This window comes from Grus americana, chromosome 3 (genome assembly GCF_028858705.1).
Source record: "Grus americana isolate bGruAme1 chromosome 3, bGruAme1.mat, whole genome shotgun sequence".
NCBI lineage: Eukaryota > Metazoa > Chordata > Aves > Gruiformes > Gruidae > Grus > Grus americana.
The window spans coordinates 104,764,905-104,787,829 of record NC_072854.1 but is presented as its reverse complement, the minus strand read 5'-3'; the positions used below and the strand labels follow the sequence as shown (position 1 = coordinate 104,787,829).

General features: G+C 37.5%; 1 protein-coding gene across 10 annotated transcripts in view; it reads right to left on the bottom strand.

Annotated features, from left to right (window-relative positions):
- The window catches only part of MARK1 (microtubule affinity regulating kinase 1), a 60,409-nt gene that overhangs the window by 15,234 nt on the left and 22,250 nt on the right, over nucleotides 1–22,925 (bottom strand). For 8 of the 10 annotated variants that reach the window (XM_054820665.1, XM_054820670.1, XM_054820666.1 and 5 more), the window contains exons 2-11: nucleotides 21,931–22,134; nucleotides 21,175–21,228; nucleotides 12,339–12,387; nucleotides 11,159–11,224; nucleotides 10,078–10,148; nucleotides 9,043–9,099; nucleotides 4,988–5,224; nucleotides 4,778–4,897; nucleotides 813–912; nucleotides 90–202 (exon numbers count right to left, since the gene is read on the bottom strand). In XM_054820665.1, the coding sequence (XP_054676640.1) occupies nucleotides 90–202; nucleotides 813–912; nucleotides 4,778–4,897; nucleotides 4,988–5,224; nucleotides 9,043–9,099; nucleotides 10,078–10,148; nucleotides 11,159–11,224; nucleotides 12,339–12,387; nucleotides 21,175–21,228; nucleotides 21,931–22,134 (1,071 nt within the window). Of the gene's footprint in view, nucleotides 1–89; nucleotides 203–812; nucleotides 913–4,777; nucleotides 4,898–4,987; nucleotides 5,225–9,042; nucleotides 9,100–10,077; nucleotides 10,149–11,158; nucleotides 11,225–12,338; nucleotides 12,388–13,338; nucleotides 16,123–21,174; nucleotides 21,229–21,705; nucleotides 21,826–21,930; nucleotides 22,135–22,925 lie in introns of those variants that run through there. The other 2 variants (XM_054820673.1, XM_054820675.1) reach the window with 2 other exon arrangements.

The following is a 22,925-nucleotide window of genomic DNA, read 5'->3' as shown; positions in this document are numbered from 1 at the left end:
AATAGTTCATAAGAACACTGACAACCAGAATATTCAACCCAGCCAGATATAAAGGTCAAAATAGAAGATATAAATTTGGTAGCACTTACTTCAGGTGGTTTTCTACCTAAAAGCAGGTAAGTAGCCATGACTTCATCGTACTTTTGGTTTACTAAAGATTCATGGATTTCTTCTCTTGAAAAGCCCATTGTGACCATAATGTCTAAAAGTAAAAAAAGCTAGATATATTAGCAAAATAAGTGCTTGGGTTTACTGACAACTTAAGAACAACGAAAATGGAAAAAACCCTTATAATTTAACAGGTGACTAGGATTTAACTCAACCAGCATCACCTTTGCTGTGCAAAATCAAAAAGGCTGCAACTCCCCTCTTTCATTGTTATTTTCTTCCTGAAAACTCTCAACTATGTTATTCAACGTAGCTCAACATTATTCAACATTAAATGTTATTCGACAAACAAATAAAACACTGGAAAATAGAAACTATGAAAGGCTACAGGGCCAACACAGTATCTTTCTCTCACCACAGCAGATAAAAATTCTTGCCCTCATAACAAAATCTGTTTCCTTCTGCCTGTTGAATTCTGTAATCTTATTTGTCTTTTGCTGTGCTTGTAGATTCATGTCAGCTCAGTGAAGTCACAACAGTAGTTATAAGGAGGGCATTGTAATGAAATTTCTCATTTAAATAAAAAGAAAACATTTTACTTGTATGATGAGATTTATCTCGTAAGTCAAACTAAACTCTTTTATTGAATCTGAGATACAAATTGCCTATGTACATCAGATGCAACATCCTTCTAAAAGTCTTACCTATTCTCTTGGTGTCATTAAAATCTGGTTCAGGCTCAGTATATGGCTTTAGCTCTTCTTCTTCATGGCCAACATTCATCCACCGATCCTTCATGATTTGCTGAGAAAAGAAGTGAGTTTTAGGTCAAGATGCCATTTACCATGCCTGATTAAATTTGTGGGAAAAATCAACTTAAAATTTGTAATAATCTGAATGCTGCTATTTCCCTCCCACTTTTCCCCTCACTTCTTACAGTTTCTTCTTTTATCTTTCACATCTTTTTGTTCCCGTTACTTCATTCCCCCCCCACTATTTGCACTTTACAATACAACCCCCCTCAATACTAGAAAAACTACTGAGAGAAAAAGCCTGCACTTCCAACACACAAAAATCTTTCATTTTGTACCCTTCACTTCCACTGTCTCTTAATCTCATCTTACTGAGTGCCTGACACTTGTTTAAGAGCCCAAGGTGTTATTACAAGACCAACTCTATCACAAGAAGTAACTCCTTCAAATAATAGAGGAAGTGTTTAGAAACTAAGGAATATTTCAGGAGTGTGCCAATGCTTCCTGCAGTCATTTGTTTCAAGACTGTGATGCCAACTGGTCATTTTTTCCTATGGATCTTCTCACTGCACTTGACCTAAATATGTTCACAGTTTGGCTGGAGGGAGAAATGCCTCTTAACTCTATGCCATGTAGATATTTACTTTAAAAATTTCTCCTGCATTCTTTGAAAAATTTTCTTCTGCTGTGGCCTGGATTTTTTAATGCCTGCAAGATTGATCAGCTGGAATTCTTAACCACCACCACAATTTCTCCTGAAGGACATACTCATCTTTTTTAAAACAGCTAAAAACATTTTCCCTCCTACAGCAAGAGGCACACATGTCTCTTTAGGGACAGATGCTAATATTGCTCACTAGATTGACAGAAGAGTGAAACAAGTGCCAGCAAGTCAATTTTCCCACAGGCTCCAAATATGCCTTGCAAACACCAAATTAAGTTATTTCTCACAAAAAGCAAGACACAACTTTCCATTGATATAACCAAATTCTTTGTAGGTAGTGCTGCTGCCAAATTACAGACCCAGATAGCCATATCCTTACAAGAACAATACAGAATTTTGTACTTGGGCCAGTTAACATTTTGCTGACAATAAGACTTAGAACTTTGAACAAATTTCTATTACAGAATTGATTTTTTGGCTTTTGAAGAGGATAAAGGGGAAGGGATTGTGAACACATATCACTATATTGCATTTCTGGCACACAGAGCACGAGTCTATTTGACAATAGATTTTGGTTATGTATTTGCAGCCTTGCAGCAACATGACAGACTCCCCAAAGAGTACTCTGCAGTATCTGCAATTACAATTTTTTTCAAGATACTACTAATTAAATCTAAAGTTTAAGCACGATGAGGTGTTTGGATGACAGGAATCACACTGCTCAAATCCTACCTCCCTTTCTTGATCCTTCTTGAATTAATAGGCAAACCCAACAATTCCCACTTACAGTTTTACATCTCTCTTCAGCAGGTGGATCTACAGTTCCATGTAATCTGCTCTAGGTTTCCATCTGTCAAAGATCTAAATTTTTGCTAGCTTCTGTCTTAAATAAAAGATCTCATAGGCATATTGAGTTATTATACAACTCCTAAAACAGGCTCTTACAATCAAGCATTTTGAAGTGACATAAATGATCCAATTCCAGGATCAATATTACATCTGTGTAAGTTCAGCTGAGCTTCCAGTCAGCTGATTGAAGAGCAGCAGCCTTGGTCACGGCATTTCAAGATTTGACCTAAATTGTATTTCTTAAAGATCATATCCATATATTTTCTGACAATGCTTTTGCATTTTTCCCATCTCTTCTTGCAAAGATTTACTGTTTTACAAAAACATTCTCTTGCTTCTAAAATGTCTTCTCTTTGCTGCAACCACAAAAAAGTCTAGGCAAACCATTTTAATAAAAATTTGCCTGGTCCTTATCAGAGGAAAAGTGCTAAGCCTAATCCATCCAGTGTTGGTCCTGTGTCAGTCTCAGCTTTCATGCTAATGTCCCTGACAAACATCCTATTGGATGGTCTGGGAAAAACACGCATGGGAACTCGTGTAGGGCTGGGACTGAGCAAATAATTAAAAAGACAAAAGCACAAACAAAAATTCTCCCCACTTAAGATGACATTTTCTTTTCACTTTTAGAAACTTCTAATAAATATATACTTTCATTCTAAATATATATTTTTAGAAGTGCTCAGAGAGAAGAAATAGTCATTTCTTTCCAAACCACGTACATAGCTTTTTAATTCAACAAACATGTGATTTCAGGAACATTCATTTTAAAAAACTTTGGGATGTCTTGCTCCCTCAGATCAGCATAATGATCAATGCCCGTTATCATCAGTATTTTGGTACTGGCTCAAGACCCCTTGTCACACATAACATTTACTCGCTCTCTTCCAGACAATCCGACAACTATGCCATTCCAGCAAGGCTGCTATCCAACACCTCTCTCCAGGGACAGAAAGGAATTTTAGAAGAACTGGATAACACTACAAGATCTAGAAGGAAAGTGAAATTATATCTGAAGAGACATTGCTGAAAACCCAGAGGAAGGTTCAATAAAAGGAAAATCTATTTTCCTAAAACTTCGAGTGACTTATCATTATGTCCTCTAGACAGTAATAAATACAACATAATTAATGAATTATCAGTAAAGTAGAAGCCACCATTCACTATTCTCTTCAGCACAGATTTTATTCAAGTGAAGACCATTTATAACAAGTCACAAACCAGCATCAGCTTGAAATAAGTTGCACACAGACAGAGCTCAGTAAATGCGTGCTTCCTTGCACAGGTAGCATCCATGCCAGGAGGCATAAGTCATGCCACCACAAATAAAAAGCTGCTTAAATGGGATTTATTCTCTGGAACAACATCCACTGCAGCACAAGCATGCATAGAAAGATGAAACAAAAGTCACTGGTGATTAACTCCTACAAACACTATTTTAAACCCATTCTATCTATCTTCTGCTCTACTTTCATTCTATGGTAAGTAGATATTATTTTTAAAAAAGTCTCTCTCTGTTAAAGAATTCACAAAATAGAACAGAGCAGCATTTAGAGTTAACTCTACACAAAGTATTTTTTAAGTATCAGCTCCAGAGTTATCCAGCAAGTACATGCCAATACAGCAATCTTGAACAAAACAGCCCCTTAAAAACACTGAACCTTTTAGAAACCTTAGAAATTATAGACAGAAATTCTCTGCCTCACATGAAGAGAAAACCTAATTTACTAATAACAAAAAAAAAAAAATTAAAAGTGTAAGTCAGTAGAAATCCTCAAAACAGATTTTAGCTGAGGTACACAGCAGGTATTATTATAGATGTTAATTTTCCAGTTATTCAGAAAAGAAAGGACTGAACGGAAAAAACTAGCAATTACTAGTTTACCATTCAAAGAGTTCTTAGTGTTTATCTGTATTATGGCACTGAAACAAACAAAAAACCCCACGTAGCTCTGTATCACAGTTATTCTTCCTGTGTCTATCCTTTTTAAGAAATCATGCTAGAAATGGTAAGTTAAGTCAAAAATGCTTATGGTACTGACTGCTGCTGGTTTTGTTTTTCTGAAAAACTCCCAAGCAGAAGATATTTACCATCTTGTCCTGCTTTCCACACATTCCATTACCTGACTGAAACAAGTGGGATCAGTTTGCATTTTGAAATGCTCTTAAATTATACTCTTTAGTCAGCTGCAATTAAGGTTAGACTTTCATTCATTAACACTTTCTATTTTCAAGCTGCACTGGTTCTGGGACATTTCCTCATTTTTTAATTTTTTTAACAACACTTTTGGGCCCTTAAAACAGGAATAAAGTACCTATTGTGAAAAATAAATAAGTCTTAAGCAATTATTGTATTTTATTCTTAGTCTGAAAAATCCTTTTTTTCCCCCAAGATGAAATTACTTACTTCCAAGCTGCCTCGTTTTATTGGATTCAGTACTAGTAGCTTCTTAAGTAGATTTTCACAGTCTGTGGACATATAGAACGGAATGCGGTACTTCCCCCTCAGTACTCGCTCCCTCAGTTCCTTTTAAAATAAAGTTTTAAAAGGTGAGCCTATCAATGACATTGAAGATTTAAAGACAGTAAAAGCCAAGCTTTCATCTTGTAACTATACCTTTAGATTCTGACCATCAAATGGCAATGATCCGCTTACTAGTGTGTACAAAATCACCCCAAGACTCCACACATCCACTTCAGGACCATCGTATTTCTTTCCTTGGAAAAGTTCAGGAGCGGCATAAGGTGGGCTTCCACAAAACGTGTCCAGTTTATTACCAACTGTAAATTCATTACTAAAACCAAAGTCTGCAATTTTAATGTTCATGTCTGCATCAAGTAGAAGGTTTTCTGCCTAAGAAAAATAAAAGAGGAAAAGGACAATTGATGTATCAGAATAACATCAATATATTACAGTGTATCATTTATCAATAAATGCAAAAATGTTTCTTTTTCTAAAATGGTTCACCATCTGTACTTTTGCAGAACAAAAGAAACTAATCCCCCTGAATACATTATGACAAAGATTGAAAATTGACTATGTTTACTCAGGAAAATATAACTGTTAAAAGCAGCTAAACAGACTTGAAAGTCAGCTAGTGACTCAGCTATGAAGATTTTCTTTTCTGGAAGAAATAACTTAGTTCAGCTTTAGACTGAAATATCCAGACATCTCAGAATAGCAGTTTCAGCTTTTGACAGGTTCACGCCAATTTCTGATGCCAAGGAGTGTAAATCTAATCCCTGACATCACCTACCATTTTGGTGGGGTAAATGTTAGAAGGGATTTAAGGCTTTACAAGAAGATCTCTTCTGCTTACAAGATGAAACACTTCAAGCTATGTGCTGTATCTCAGCAGTCTGTACCAAAAAATTCTCTCCCCTTTATTATTAGTGTTTGCTTTGGCAATAACAACACCAAATTGTTTAACACAAGTATTACATTGTGTATGAAAAAAATGCATGTATTATAAATCCAAGAATATTAACGCCTGTGCAGCAATCATGTGAATGCAATGCATCACATACACATAGATGCAAGTATTCAGGAGCCTGGAGAGTCAGTAAACAGGATCTTATACTGAGTATCACAGGTAGGTCAGAAGATGAAAAGAGCCAGGTTAGAGAAATACTAATACATTACTGGAACAAAATAAAAGTGCATTTCTCAAAATGCAAGGATGCTGTGCAAGGACTGCAGCAGAACTAGGCAATGCTTCCTCATCTAATTGGGTCCTGGCTCCTGATTTGCATATCAGCAACACAGGAGCAGCACTGAGCAGTGCAGGAATTCTCCTTTTTCCATAGGAGAACAGATACTAGCCAGAGCAGAGGATTCACCTAATTGTCAAATATCAGTTTTATAGCAAACACATACATCTTTCATCAGATCCTGTGCTCAGAATTGAGCCCAGAAATAAAAAAGTCTTAGTTCAAGATCAGAGAAGCAGCAATCAACTTGTTAGTTGCTTTGATTAAAAGAGTAAACATTATTTTGTTTGGGTTGGTTTGTTGGTTTTATTTTTTAATAATTTCACTTGCACTCAATGAACAGAACAGGAGACAACTAAATACCAGTATATCAAGCCAATAGCTATGCAACAGAATTTTGCCTTTATCAGGAGTAAAATACAGCCCATTTTTACAAACTAACTAACCTGGAAAATATTTTATTTTCTCAATTCATGACCTGTAATCTCAGCTGGTTCCAGCTGATGTGCCTGCAGACAGACTCACAGACATATTTTCCAGATTTGACAGCCTTCTACATTACTGCACAAAGACTTCATTTTCCTTGTGGCAAAAACATTACTGTCAGTGCAGCTGCTCTGTGATTACAATAGTCCTCCCAGTTCAACAGTACTCTGCTACCCAAATACCCCATGCTCTTTTAGGTTCCTTATTTCAAACAAAACCACCAAAACCACCTTTTTAATATGCCAAATAGAAGGACTATGCTCTTGTTGGTTACGTGCGCAGAGCAAAAGTATTAACAGTCACTGAAAAGGTAAGATAAGTTTTGCGCATCACATGATAAGCGAAGTTGGAACTGGTTATGGCCCTTTCTACGCACGCTGTTTATAATCACGGAAATTTGAAAGAAGACAGTTTAAGTACCCGAGGGCCTTGCACTCCCTCCTCCTCTGGCAGGATAGCCTGGACAAACTTGCACATTTTCTTACACATCTTCCTAGCTTAGTCTGAAGTGACTTACATTTGATGTTTACCCTTTCTGTTATGAAAGCCAAAAAGGCTTATCAAAAAATCTCCAAAGTGGTGCCAGACCTCTGCCTCATAGTGCTAACAACATCATTGGGTCAGTGTGATGACACCATGGAGAAAGTCAACAGAAGCAGATGTGAATGCGGACACAACTTGCAAGTTGCTGCTTCCTTCTCTGCAGCTCCATAAGAAGAGTTTTAAGTGAGACAGATGACACACAACATTTGGAAAGAAGAGATGAAGTGAGAACACCTCCTCAAAGCCATACGTTTAGCCCCCTTTTTGGGGGAGGAATGTATTTTTCATTGGCTAGGCTGACTGGCTCTCAATCACACCTAACACTGAACTTTTCACGTGAGTCTGGCATAACTCCAAGAGAAGACGGAGAGAGAAAAGTAAACAAAGAAATTATTTTGGAGCCTGCCCACCTGCCTTGCAAATAGGAAGGAGATCAGCAGCAGAGTACTTGTGACAGATGGTAAAAGGAATCCTGTGTGAACGCTGCGAAGCAGTTTTGGATAGTCCTGTGAGCAACGCAGCAAGCTGTACGCGTGCTACAGAACTAAGAAATTAATGAGGGGTGGAGGCTGTAACGGACTCTGGGAGCAAGAGTGAGATGCAGGAAGCTGAATAACTGCAGGGGTTAATGCAGTAAGGCTCAATACTATAGCTGGACTGAGCAAGCCAGTGCCTGCTAAGCAGGAGGAGATGGCTGGCTCCCTACTCCCAGCCAAACGCAGCCCAAGACAACCAGTGAAAGTGGCTTGTCTGGCCAAGCCAATAGGTCCCTAGGTGCAGTCTTCTGGAACGCTCAACAACAGTGCCTGCAGTAAGCTCTAGGGAGCTTGACAAAACATTAGCGGGATCCAAACCACCAGGCAAGGCAGGGAGGAATTTTTTTTAAATCAAGATTTCAATGAGATCCAGCCCTTTCCTTCCTTGCATTCTGACTTTAGAGTACTGGCCAAGCACCACCATCATCAGATGACAATGGTCGTGGGGCAGGGAGGACTCAGCAGAAAAAGATGTATTATCCACCACCATATGCACGCGCAGGAGCTGGCAGATTGACAGGTATTAGGGAACAGATTTGTAAGAAAGAGGTTGAGACCATGCTGCAGCGCATTACAAGACAGACAAAAGATACTGGTGAAAAAAACCCTTAGGAATTACTCAACCTCAGCTTTTCGTAAGTATTTAGATACATTAGTAAAAAAAGAACCTATAGCAGTGTTTTCTTTGTAAATATACAAAGACAAAGCAGGAGCACAAGCCAGCTTTTAAGCAGGTAGAAGATCTTGTGTCCAAGTCTCATAATATCTACACTTGGTATGAAGACAACTTCAGAATGAAGGCTTAAGTTGTACCTGCAATTGCTGAACTCTTTAACATGGTCTGGTATGTTTATACAGATAGATTACTAGAAGGCATAAAAAAAAAAAAAAAGGGGATGTTCAACTAATTTCTGTTTATCTTCGATTTATTTTTCTGCCTGAATTAAATACTGGAGTATAAACCAGAAATTCAAATTGCTTAAAGCCCTAAACATATTTCTTATGAATCACTGAGAAAAGACTGTTTTATGTATCTTGCAACATATTTTAACAGAAACTATTTTAAATAAGTAGTGCTGACTGGCATCATTGAACTTCTGCAGCTTCAGTGTGCAGATAGCTGCATGCCAGCACGTATAATTCTTTGGAGAGCATGTCTTTTTCTTAAAGCCAAAACTGGAATGAAAGTTAACACACGTTCTATTCTTGTCTCTCCCCTGTTCCAACAGGCAAGCTACATTATTTTTGTGCTTCAGAAAATCGAGAATAAAATACAAGTGATAGTTCCCTCATTCACATGTTCGAGGCATTCAGAGCCAGTGGCAAGGACAAGTATATTAAATGGAATTAAGTCTATACTGTCACCCAGCAAAATAAAAAGTAAGTAACAGCCTACCTTAAGATCACGATGAACTATGCATTTCTGATGACAGTACTGCACAGCAGATACAATCTGAAACACCAAAATAATCAGTGAAATATTTTATTTCAAATCCCAGTTTAAGTTTTCATACATAATTTAGTAATTTTGGCTCCTGATATGATTCAGTATAACATAAGAAATTAGTAAGAAAAGCTTTCGGTTTAGAAAATATTCATGTAAGTTTCATTAAAGCTCAAATACTAAAATTAAGTCATCCCTAAAAGCAGCTCATTTTTTTATTAAAAAAGTTTAATTCCTATTACCTCAAGGTAATAGGAGAAACATCTATTTTAAATGCAGATCGCCCAACAGCAATAACTATAAAAGGAAATTATTCCACTGCCCAATCCAATAGCCGGATGTACCATCTCAGATTTTATCTTCTGAAATATTTGCAGCATATCTCTGCAATTCATCCCTAAAAGAATAGTTCATTCAACATTCTCACATACATCTTTCACATGTATAACAAAACCCAGCAAGTTAAAAGCACTTCCTTTACATGTTAATTATATACCTTAATTCTGAATACCACCAAATCTTATTTATCTAATTAAAGTTTTTCACAAAATAATCACTAAAAACAGGGTAAGAAAAGGATTAAGATGAGAAGGTTTCTAATAAGAATAAAACCTATTACAGAATACCCTTCATACAAAACTGTGACATGACAGAGCAATACATGTCATCATATCAATCTCTCTAGATAGAACATCTGATAAATTCTAAAATATTCCAAAAAGGATTAAAACCCCAAGTGAGTCACAATAAAAAATGTGGCTCTTAGGAACATCCAACTGAAAAAGAATGTAAAACGGTCTTACTATTTTTAGATAGTACGTAGGAAGCAGATATTTTTCTCTTCAGGGATTTTTTCCACTCCAGCTTTAATAAACATTATCACAACAATGAATATTTTTTTAAAGTAAAAGAAGTATGCTCACACTTATGTCTATCTGAAAACACCATAAATAGAAACAAAAGAAAGAGTGAACATTAATTTCATACCTGCCTGAATTTTGCACGAGCCTCTTTCTCTTTCATTCTTCCATGTGCAACCAGGTAGTCAAACACCTCTCCTGACCACGACAAGGACAAAACATCAGTCCTATTGCCCAGGTTTTATTGTTGACTGTCATGCACAATCAAATCATGCTTGAAAACAATACCCCTCCTCCTCCCCCTGCTTTTTGAAGGGAAAGGAAATAGAAGCAGCCAGGAAAAATTCCTTTTTACTCTTTGCATTGGATTTCATTTTTCAGACATGTAATAGTCAAGAAATATAAAAATGGAAGCCTTCATACTAAGGCTACTTCACTTTTTAAAATAAATTTACTTAAAAAACACCGTGAAATGAAAATAAAATTGACTTTAATCATGAAAAACATTCACATTGCATATAAGACACACTGGGAAACAGACTTCGTATGTACCAGATTTGTTTTGCACATCTCTAGCAGCTTCACTTAACGCTATCTGTATTACTTCTGTTTTTTCCTTCTTGTTCTCTAATAAAGCTGCTCAAACGCCTTTTGGATCCTCATCTTTGCACTGTGTGAGGAGCAGCTTTTCCAAGCTGGTCACTAGCCCTGTGCTAGACTCCCTTCCCACATTCGAACATTTCCCATTCAGATGCTAAGCAGCCTCTCCAGCAGGCACCCACCATCCCTCTCACTCTTTATGGTTCTGCTGGTCCCCTTTCCCGCGTTCCCTATTCCCATCCCCTGCACCTGCTTCTTCAAGTGCTTTGGCACACGTTTTCAAGGTAAAATGAGGCACCAGTGCTTGCCTAAATATAGCAGATAAACGCTGAGTCAAGTTTTTGCCAGAATCAGCACCAGATTATCTCCTGATATTCCAGCAGAAATCTCAGAATGGTAACTACCCTTAAGCACAAACCTAATAGGTTACTTTACAGAACGTGATGCAAGCAAGAAAGTCTGCCCTGGAAGGTCTGCCAGGACTGCTGAGAAGGCCAGATTGGAACAACCCATTAACCATAAAATCCTTAAATCTTTCCTAGGTGTGCAACCACCATGGCTTTCCATATTTGAGTTTATTCTTAAAGTAGAATTAAGAATCCACTTACCCCCACTGGCATATTCCATTACCAAATATAATGTCTTTTCAGTTTCAATAACTTCAAATAATTTTACTGCAAGAAAAACGAAAGAGAGATTGCAGCAGGGTGCAAAAGCACAGCACAAACAAAAAATGATACTAGTGAAAGTGAGTATAATTTATGGCCAGTAATAACACTAAACCATACAAAAACTTTATATCCTTTGGGTTAGCATTCTTTTGAGGGGGAAAAAGCTCTAAATCATGGTTGATAATAAAGCATATTAATTAACAGTTTTCTCAGAAGTTTGTGCACACTGTACAAACGAATTCATGCTGAAATTAGTGTTTGACACGGACATCTTTAAGATCATACAAACCTTCCCTGTTTAGCTAGTAAACTGCTCCCAGTTAGAAATCCTTGATTCTGACCAACTAAAAACCGAGTGGATACCAGAAACGTGAAGTCTGAAAGACTTTCCCCAGACTGTAATAGTAACCACTCATTTAAAACAAACACACCCCCACCGCCACCCCCAAGAAAACAGAAAGCAGCGGAAGCTAAGAATGCTGGAAAAGCAACAAACAATTCAAGGGATGAGAAGGAAGTGCCTAGCATGTAATAACTTGTACACCTCATCCATACCTTGTATGCAACAAGCCCTCTGGCCGATTCAGGACCATTAACTGTCTCTGGAACAAGACTGTCCAGCCCTCCTCAGCCAGAAGAATTGTCATCACAAAGTAGGGCCCTGAAGCTGTGGGGTAGGTGAAAGAACTAAAGCAGAAAGGGAAAATTACATACTTTGTAATTCTAATTTGCTGGAAATATCAGTCAGCAGGAGTCTTTCCTAGACTGAACTTCTGGAGTTTTGCTACTTTCACCTAAGAAACTCATGCTTTTTGGCCTCAAGAGTAATTTCAATGGAAGAGGAGAGTTGGAGCCCTCAGTAGACTCAGCATGTCCTACTTTGTGTTAAGGTTTTCCTGGAGTGAGCAGTTTATCTCCTCAGAGTAAAATTCCTGTTTCAAGCAGAGTCAATAAAGGAGGTGAGACAATAAAGCATTTACTGAATGCTTACTGTCCTATTATCTCAAAAAAGTTTAATGAACAAAAGCATAGCAGTAAAGTCCATTCAAATAAAGCCAAAGAGAGTAAAATGTAAACAGTGTAATGAAAAAAGTTTGCAGAAATTCAGGGCTCCTACCAATATTGGGATGATTCAGTATCTTCATTATTCGTACTTCTCGAAACAACTGTCAAGGAAGCAAGATAATTTTCTTAGAGTGTGTTTATTAGGGAAAAGTTATGCAAGATATGCAATTTTAGATGGCAAAAAGGAGAAGCATAAGGCACAGAAAATAGCATTAGCATAAAATATAAATAAATACAGTGCAGTGAACTCCAGAAAACGTAATCTACATCTTACACCTGATATAAAAATAATCACTACCAACTACATATCAAAACCAGACTAATTTTTAAGCTTTATACAAGCAGACACAGATAAGTTTTATGACCCTTTCTGGAGTTTCACATTGACCAAACCCAATGGATTATTCACACAAGTTTTTGTTATCTCTTTGCTCCAATTTCTTTGGTGACTGGCAAGCTCAGCTAACTACCCTGAATAAATACATAACTGCGGGTGCAAATACAAAGTATAGTACTACAGAAAAGTCGAACACACAGATGTTAAAATGGAATTAGACACCAGGAATCCCGATGTCTCCCAGTCCTGCCGCTTCACAGAGGTGAAGCGGGGGAGTTCACTTTTCCCACAACTACCAAATTTTACGCTGGATCACAAAAAACAATGTCCCCTGTCCCCCTGGCAAGGCCTGAAGGTTTACGATTAATGAAAGTCTGCTTTATGATCCTGAGTCACATAACTAAAAAGAATTTGCCAAACTTATAGTCCTAAGTGTATATACTTAAGACAACAGCAGGTTTACTTTTTTTTTTAAAAAAATCAAAACCAAGAGGTCTTTGCTCTTAAATTTCTAGCTTTCATGGGTTTATTAAGTAAGAGGTGAAGCAAGACTAACCCAGGGGCTCAAAGGGAAGAAGGCAAATGAAAGGAATCCAAAATGACCACATAGCTCTGTAACTCTGCACTTGAGGCTGTCAATACCGATAAGCTTGCACTGTTTTACTTCAAATGAACAGCCTAACCCCATCATCAAATCTATTTACTGTGCTGCACGCTCTTTAGTTCTGTATTGGGCTGAAGTAGGATGCTGAAATGAAGGGAGAAAAGCTCACTGGCTTCAGCATAATGCTTAGACATTTTGGAAATATCTTAGTACTACAGTCCTCCCAATAGAGAAACTTGGCTCAACACAGAAGTGTGTTGTTGCTGTTTTGCTTGTCTGATGTTTCAGAGGACATCATAGAATGGTTTGGGTTGGAAAGGACCTGAAAGATCATCTAGTTCCAAGCCCCCTGCCATGGGCAGGGACACCCTCCACTAGACCAGGTTGCCCAAAGCTCCATCCAACCTGGCCTTGAACACTTCCAGGGATGGGGCATCCACAACCTCTCTGGGCAACCTGTTCCAGTACCTCACCACTCTCACAGTGAAGAATTTCTTCCTAATATCTAATCTAAATTGACCCTCCTGCAGATTAAAGCCATTACCCCTTGTCTTGTCACTACCTGCCATTGTAAACAGTCCCTCTCCATCTTTCCTGTAGGCCCCCTTCAGAAACTGGTACGCCACAATTAGATTTCCCTGGAGCCTTCTCTTCTCCAGGCTGAAAAACCCCAACTCTCTCAGCCTGTCCTCATAGGAGAGATGCTCCAGCCCTCTGATCATCTTCGTGGCCCTCCTCTGGACTTGCTCCAACAGCTCCATGTCTGTCTTGTACTGGGGACCCCAGAGCTGGACGCAGTACTCTGGGGGGTGGGGGGGTGTCTCACCAGAGCAGAGTAGAGGGGCAGAATTCCCTCCCTCAATCTGTTGGCCACGCTGTTTTTGGTGCAGCCCAGGATATGGTTGGCTTTCTGGGCTGCTAGCGCACACTGCTGGTTCATGCTGAGCTTCTCCACCAACACCCCAAGTTCCTTCTCCTCAGGGCTGCTCTCAGTCCATTGTCTGCCCAGCCTGTAGTTGTGCCTGGGATTGCTCTGACATATGTGCAGGACCTTGCACTCGTCCTTGCTGAACTTCATGAAGTTCACACAGGCCCACTTCTCAAGCCTGTCCAGTGTGTCGACCACACCACACAGCCTGCGGTTGTTGGCAAACTTGCTGAGGGTGCACTCAATCCCACCGTCCACGTCACTGACAAAGATATTAAACAGCACCGGTCCCAACACCAGCCCCTGAGGAACGTCATCTCTCCCTATGTTTTCAAAATTAGTCCTATTTGTTCAGATGCTACCTTTGCAAAAGGGTACAATGACACAAACCAGACACTGAACACCACCTCAAAGAGTAGCACTTTAGTTTTTATTTTATGATGGCCAAGGCTACAAGTTAAGAGAAATTAAAATTATTTTGCTTAGACAACACTGATGGGTTTGTTTTTTTTTTACTCCATTTGTGCAGCTTAGTCATAACATTTCTAAAATTCTGCATTTATTCTACAAGTTAAGACTATAGAGCAATATCTTTTTGAAATTCAGCTTTTGATCGAGTAATATTATTGTAGTCCTATATTTACATTATTTAACTATTTCAAGCAAGTTACTATCAATTTGCCATTAAAAATTCAGAAGGAAGCAAATACTATAAAAGCATTTCTCTGAGAAAACAGGAACTATATGATGCAGTTTGCTTGTGTTCTAAATGTAACACATGGATATGTAACACTATGCACTAGAATTAACTTCAGCAAATATTCTTGCTTCCTCAGAGTCAGTTATTCCCATGCAAAAAACATCATACCACCTTTGTGCTTTTTTCCCCCTAATTATTCAAATTTGTTGCACAAGAAAAAGTTTCTCAGCTAAATCACTATCAATTAGTCAGAAGCTAACAAATCTAAGCCAACAGATGGTGCAGCTTCAGAAGAGCTTCTAAGCAGGTATGTGGAATACTGCAATTCCTGCCAAACGACTGGAAAGATATTTCATAACGTAACAGTACTAATGCTAGTATAAAAGTTACAGCAATGAATGCATGTCTTCATAAGCAGGATCAAAATATTAAACCATAATAATTTAAAATCTAGAAAAAAAGATCATGAACGAACACAAATTTACATGTAATGTGATGCATGTTACGTGCAAAAGAAGAGTGCATTATTCTGTTCAATATTCTCATAGAATTTAGAAGTTTACTAATTGGTTTAAGATTCAAATTGATTTCACAGTGACATGAAATTTTGTTCCACATAATATGTAGTTTTTTCTTCCGTAAAGGAAAAATCCTATTAGGAAATGGACATAAAAGTCTATTTTCCTAAAGAGAGAACATTACTGACCTCTAGCCTGATGCAGATACTTTGTTATATGAAACAAACATTTGATTGCCCCAGTTCTGAATAGAAGACATCACCAAGACCCAAAAGTACGGGCTTAGGTTTATTCCATGAAAACATCAAGACATTTTTTTACAACATCTTGTACTATATATCCTGTGGAATAGACATTTTTCAGAAACCTGAAGCATATATTCTCATACAAAAGCAGGTACACAGACCTGGTAGTCACCATGAATATATCAAGAGGAAGCAGTTAGTCTCAACCTTTTGAAAGAAAGCAGCTATTCTAAGGCAAATTCTAAATGAACTCAACAAAATCACAAGGTAAATCTGGGTATTTTCTTGCTGGTTAGTGGCTCTGAGGTGGGCTTCTTGTTTGATTGGAGATTTTGACTCAAAGGCGTTTTAAATGTAGGTTGCAATGCGTTTGCATCTTAGAGCAAGAACTGGACAAGGCAGCTGAAGTTAACTTCGGTGATGCTGATCTGCACAAATCATGTCAAGCATAAGCTGAATGGAAACCAGCTATTTTATTTTACAGATGGGATGGTGTCAGCCTCCCTACAAATGTATGACAGCAGGGAAAGAGAAATCAACAAAATAAGAATTGAAAGAATAGTTAAAATCTTGGAATCTACCTGCAGGTACCTGCTGACTAAATGGCTTTCTCTGAGAAAAGATTAAAACCCCCTAAGCAGTTGTACTGCCTACAAAACTCCTCTCCCAATTGCCTGCCTGCTACTGAAACTACAGCACCCAAGGCTGCCTTCCTGGGGAGATCCACATTCCTCAGTTTGTGTTTTGCAGTTGTTATCAGCTTCTGACAAGTTTCCAGCAGTTGTTTACCAACATTTTCAAACCTTTACTCAGGTAACATCTTGCAAATTAGGCAGATGTAATTTACGTATTCCATAATACTGCTACGTAACTAAGTCAAGCAGCTTTGCTAAAGCTGCTTGGCGTGACGGATACCTTCCAACCCAGAAAGAAAGAAATTGTTTGAAAGGCTGGAAGAACTGAAATAATGCAACAGCACTGCATAGAGACCGCAAACGTAGCCACATTACACCTTGTGTGGCTCCCAGCCCATACGGTCCAAGGGGATGTGTAAGGGTCTCTCAAATGTGGAGTGAGGAGAAAGAAAAGGGAACCTTATTTCTATACAGATGTTCAAAACAGCAGAGAGGGAGTGGGATGGAAATCGGGCAAATGAACTGTTCTCTGGAGTCCTGGTGTATATTCAGTCCAGTATAAATGCACATTTATACAAATTAAGAAAATGCCAATGTTTGCTCCTCCAATTTTCTCTCACGAGCGAAACAATCTAGAAAATCTCTGAACAATGCATAACGCTTGAATAAAAACATGAACAGCATTCAAGTATTAGAGCACATTATTTTACACTGCAATTCTGCATTCCACGGAGCACTACTTTGGGATAAATCTTCTCCCCCCCCCCCCCCCCCCTTGCAGAAGCATGCTGGTCATTATCACTAGTTATGTCAGTAACTACGTATTTACAAATAGAGATATCTTTGAATAATAGCCATTACACCCCTCACTAACACCCAGGATACATCTCTTCCTCTGCATATAAAGGCATTAAAGCAACAAAACCATAGTTATTTCCTACAAAGCCAAGCTTGTTAATTTTATAGAAATCTGGACAGTGAAGATTAGTTCTCCTTTCGTGACAAGGCAAGCCGCAGGATTATATCATGATCTATTTTACTGATAAAAAACAGCGCTTTCAGAATTCACACACCACTTCTCTCTTGAGCAGCAGTTTTCTGCTCTCTCAGAAGGTGTAAGAGCTTCCTGATTTCTCTGCCCCCCACCACAAATTTATAGGACCGCTCGTCAATCTGAACAAAGTGCGACCATTCAAAAAAGCTCTTGAACAAACATCTCCTTGTTGCAAATGGGCTGGAGCCTCAATACCTTCACTTATTGCAGAGGACAGCCAGCACCATACTCACTTTGTAGAACTTGTACCTACAGAAAAGGCACAAGGCTTTAAAATTTGATTCCTGCTTTTCCAGCTTCATTTCTCAGGGCACGGACTGCAGAAAGTACAAAGATCTTCTGTCACACTATTGCTAAACACTTCTACTTGCTGTCAGGTTGACATGTATGTTTAAGATTTACTAATTTAAGTCTATAATCAAACTAAAAGTCTTCAGTTAACCAAGGCTTTTTCTTGCTTTGAAGGATGTGATTGAATGCTTCTCTAGTTTCTAAATCATTACTGAGAAGAGATGCTGCAAAAAAGCATAGCTTTCAATAGGTAACATGTTGAAATTCCAAATCTGCTACTACTTCTTCTGTTCAGCTTTTCTTAACAGAAAGAACCTCAGTTTGAGGCTTTAGATATGTTTAAAGAATAAAAAGAAGCCTACTGACCCCTAAAAAGGGAAAATCTGAAATGCCACTTGGTAATCAAACCTATTAAGAAAAAACCCATCTTCTGCTCCACTAGCAGTTTGCAGAAGAGCAACAGAAACATGCCTCGTGGAGCCAGTACAAGACGACACTTTCAATGTAGCAGACACGCAGAAAATAGAACAGCTATTTTGATATAAATTCTACTTATGATGAAACCCAAATACTTACATTTAGGAACAAATTACAATCTCGACAGTGGAAAAAGCCAAGTCAGTACAGTATGTTACTATTAAGACAGCAAGTTCACAAAAAAGCCATCCCTGTCTTCTAAACAGGTGTTCACCAAGTAAGATGGGAACTACATACTGAAGGAATTGAAAACAAAAAAAAAAAAAGCAGTGCCATTAATTCAAGATTGTTTAGCTATTTTACGAGGCAGAAGTCCTGAAGCAAGAAATACAACTTGAGACTACCACACTGGATGCACAAGGATGCAAAATTAAAAATTCACAGGGCCAGCTTCCCTGTGTCATCTCCTAACATTTGACGGCTTAAGTTAAAATAACTATGTTCACAAAGCCTTCCTTCTGTCCATACTCTATGGCATAAATAACACTGGAGAGTGGCTAAGAACAGACTCAACACTTTATTTGCTTTCATACCTGTGACTAACTACAGACCCAGCTTTCGGCAACTGAAGTATGTGCTCAAATATTTCTGTTTACAAAACAGAACGGTGCATGAGAAGCTATGATGCCTCAACTGATTTTCCTTAATTAGGTCAGTAGCAAGTACTATGGCAAAACCCACTTGCAGTCTGTATCCTTTATACTATAGTGAATGGAAAGGGGATGGCTTTGTGAATGACCCTGCATCCAAAATCATTACTTACTTGTTTGATTAATAATAATCAATAGTGATTAAAGGCCTAAAAGTTTTGCTGACCTGCGTACAATTTACCAGCTTTGAAATTCTGGAGACTGTCCTTCCAATTACGCTAATTTAGATGGGTTCAAACTCAGGAGTGGTATTTTTGTGGCAGTAACATACTCCAGTATTCCTCTATAAACATTCATTAGAAAAGTGTCTGTTCCTATTAAAGCAATGCTACTATCACCACTTCCCATTCCCAATATTACCTCTTGAAGAAAAAAATTGACTACTTAACAGTCCTACGTACAGTGTAACCCTGATAACAAAATTATAAAAATTCATATTACAGTGATACTATATAATACATAATCACAAACTTTATGTAATAGTTCAGTGCAGAAAGAAAAATAGACATTTCATAGAACAGAACAAGACTTTTTTTCTTGCTTTATTTACAATCCACAAATGACCTATCCAAATACTAACAAGAAGTAATTCTGAGCATGCTGATGAAACACCCTCCCACTCTTATTTGCTTTAAAAAACTACAGTTGCTTGAGTTACTGTGCAAAAACTGTGCTTAAGCCTACTTAAAAGCTTTCAGGGAATCAATATTCAGTTTCACTCAAAATTCTCAGAAAATTGTAGGATGCTGAAGACATTTAGAGCTTCAAAACAAAGATTATTTTTTCTGAATATTACAATCAAGATGTTACAAAGGAAAAATTTATACCAGCAAATTATCACACTTTCCGGTGTAAGCAGAAGATGCATGGGATAAATATTTCTAGAAGTTATTGAAGAAGAATGGAATTGTGGTTAAATCACTAAAGTTAACTTCTGTCCTCAGTTCTGCTATAAGTTGCTTCTAACTGTATGTAAAAATGTTTCTCCTGTTATCAGCTTCCCACTCAAAAAACAAGTAACAGCAGCAACGTCTTATTACATGAGTATTTTGTGTACTACTTGTGCAGTGTGACAGCATCTTTTGTAGGCTATGAAAGTTTCATTTATACTTGGAATGATTTCTTGCATTATTATTCAATATTTTTGTGTGAAATACAACTTATTTATCATTACAGCAGTTATCCCAGAAGTTAGTTTTTAATCATTAGTTTTCCAGGAGATTTTAACATTTTTTACTCTTTCATTGCTCAACGAGACAAACTCACCTAGCTTTCCAAGTGTAAATACCAAGCCAGGTAGGAAACAAGTTATGTGAGCAGCACGGGATTTCCTCAATATGCTCTGTCATGTACCATCTCTGTGGGTCCCTCTTCACTAGCTCAAATATTAGCAAAGAGATTTGCTTGACATAGGATATAGGACTTAAGGATAGCAAAGCTTTTGCATGGAATCTGCACAGCAGCTTGAATTTAAAAAAAATAAATCCTGAAGAACCCATACTCAAACCAAATACTCAGAAGATCAATTAAAGCAAGTAAATCAAATAATTAAAAGAAATCAAAGAAGAAAGAAATTAAAGCAAAGTTGTTTATAACTCCCCATAACCAATGTTACACAATAAAATAAATGTGACAGCAGCCAGAGATAAAAGAACAGCAATAAGCCCTAGCCCCTTTCTCTCATTTGACAGCTACAGAGAGCAGCAGTCTAGTATTTGTAAACAAAAAATATTCCAAGTTTTTATAACAGCCAATCTGTGGTAGGACAATACAACATTTCTGTGCTTCAGCCAAAACCAAACATATGCATAGCTAAATAGTAAAAAAACTCCCCAAACCAAACAAAGAACCCCAGGGTTTTATTAAAACACTTATCACAATGGCTATTAAGGACTTCTGAATTTCTATCTACAGGCACAAACAAGAATGTTTTGATTATACTCAGAATTACGTCAATTCTATACACAAAAAGTAATTGCCAAAGGTCCCTTGAGTTTAACAAGTATTCTATTAAAGTTGAAAGATTATAAAAACAAAGGTAAAAACATTAAAGCCATAAAAATTAGCACTCTTGTAAGTCCACAAAAACCCAATTACTACATTAAAGGAAAAATACTATCCTTTACAACATTACATCTTGAGTTAGTATGTAGACAAACTACTTGTGTAGCTAGTTAGATACAAATTTTATTGTCAGCAAGGGGTAAAGCTGGAGGATGAAAGAAGAACAAAATGGCAATGCTTAGATAGGAACCACATACAGTAACTGCCCTCAGAGAAATCACACATGAACATCATAGCAAGGACAGTAGGATACCACTGTCTGCCAAGGTCACACATACACAAAGATGTTTGTTTAGCAAGATAAAGGGACCAAATATTTTTGTCAAGAAACAAAGTATCACAGTTCACTGTCTATAGAATTTTAGATGTTATGGTATATTCTTACCTTTTGCAGACTAGTAGGATTTAGCTGGGTTTTATCTATTATTTTCACAGCAACCTTAGAAAAAAACCAAACAACCTTGGATTATTAAATTCAGAAAAATGTTTGAACAAAAATATATCACACCTCCATGAGCAAAAGCATAGATGTGCCTATAAGACATGCATACATGTCTGCTTTTATGCATTTCATCAAGCAAAATTTCTCACCTATTAGGATCTACCAGCAGGAGCTCAAAACTTTGCCACCAGATGGTACCACCAAGGAATCAGTTTTATACATCTGTCAGTGTTTGGACAGAACAATGTTATCCTGTCCACTGCAAAACCAGACCCTCCAAACGCAGGATCTATCTATCAATAATTTCAGTATCAAGATCTATCTATCTATAGATTACCAATATCAATGAAATCTATCTAACAATAGATTTCTCTTCCGTTTTGGAAATGCCTGGGGGTGAATAGACCCCCTCCCAGCCCCCCAAAAAACCCCTGATGCACAACAAACTTTTTGATCTCTTCACCAAGAAGTAACATTTTAAGAAAAGGGGTGATTGGTTAGAGGGAGAAAACTCAGGCACATCAGGTAACTTCTCTTGTATCCTGAAACAGCCTCTTTGCATCTTCCTTTATGATGACAAAAGATGTGCTTTTTCTATGCAGAAGAGAAAGGTAAAAGAACAGCAAAACTACTCATTATAAAGATAACCAAAGAGAATATAAAACACACTGTCAGCCTTTTTATTTTTTAAAGGCTTACCTCTCTTCCAGTAAGCACATGCCTTGCCAGTTTCACTTTAGCAAAATTTCCTTTTCCTATTGTTTTCAGTAAGCGATAATTTCCAATGTGAGGATGCTCTTCATTGGTAGATGTAATGGAGTTTCTACATCGGGGGATGTTTTGTCTGCTACTTGACTTGATAGGCTGGACGTGTGGTTCACTGTATCCATCCACAGAGGTATGCTGGAAGGCAGATAAAATAGTTAGGAATTTAGCTACTTGGATTTTAAACAGCAGAATAGACTAAAAGCATAAAAAGGTGCAGAGGGGAGTCATTTATTCACTTTTACAAGTATAACTGATAACTTTGGATGGTAGCTTAAGCAGCACATGCTGTCTTTGGGCAGAGTTTGATACATGTATCAAGAAAAAAAGTCTGCAGAAAGATTTTACCAGCTCCAAAAGTAAAGCTAGAAACCGTTACAGACTTTTTTTTTTTTAAAAATATGAAACTATGCCAAATTATACACCACGCCACTATGTTGCAAATAAACTTGTTTAATCATAACCGAATTTAGTCTTCTAAAAATATACAAATAATTTTTGTGCTGTGTTTTGGCATATTTGGAAACAAGGCTTCACTTAATTACTTTTTTTCTTAACTTTCTTCATCTCAAATAACATTACAAGAAAAATATTTTTTTCAAGTTTTTGCTCCCCAAACCTGTTTGCATCTTTTTTGGAAGTCACAGAAGTTCTCATTCAAGTAACAAACAATCTATATCTTTATTTAAAAATAATCTATTCTTAAAAAAAGCCCCATGATATCACATAAATATATCTTAAATCTCAAAAAGACTGAAGAACTAAAAGGATGTTATTTTTAATGCATGCCAACACATCATCCTACATTAAATGTTAGTCACTGAAATCTGCAGTGCTTCTGCACTCTTTAACTTCCAAAGTATATAAAGGGCAAGATACAGATGGGACTTGGAAATGTTCCAAGGAGAAACCAAAATAACAGAAGATGT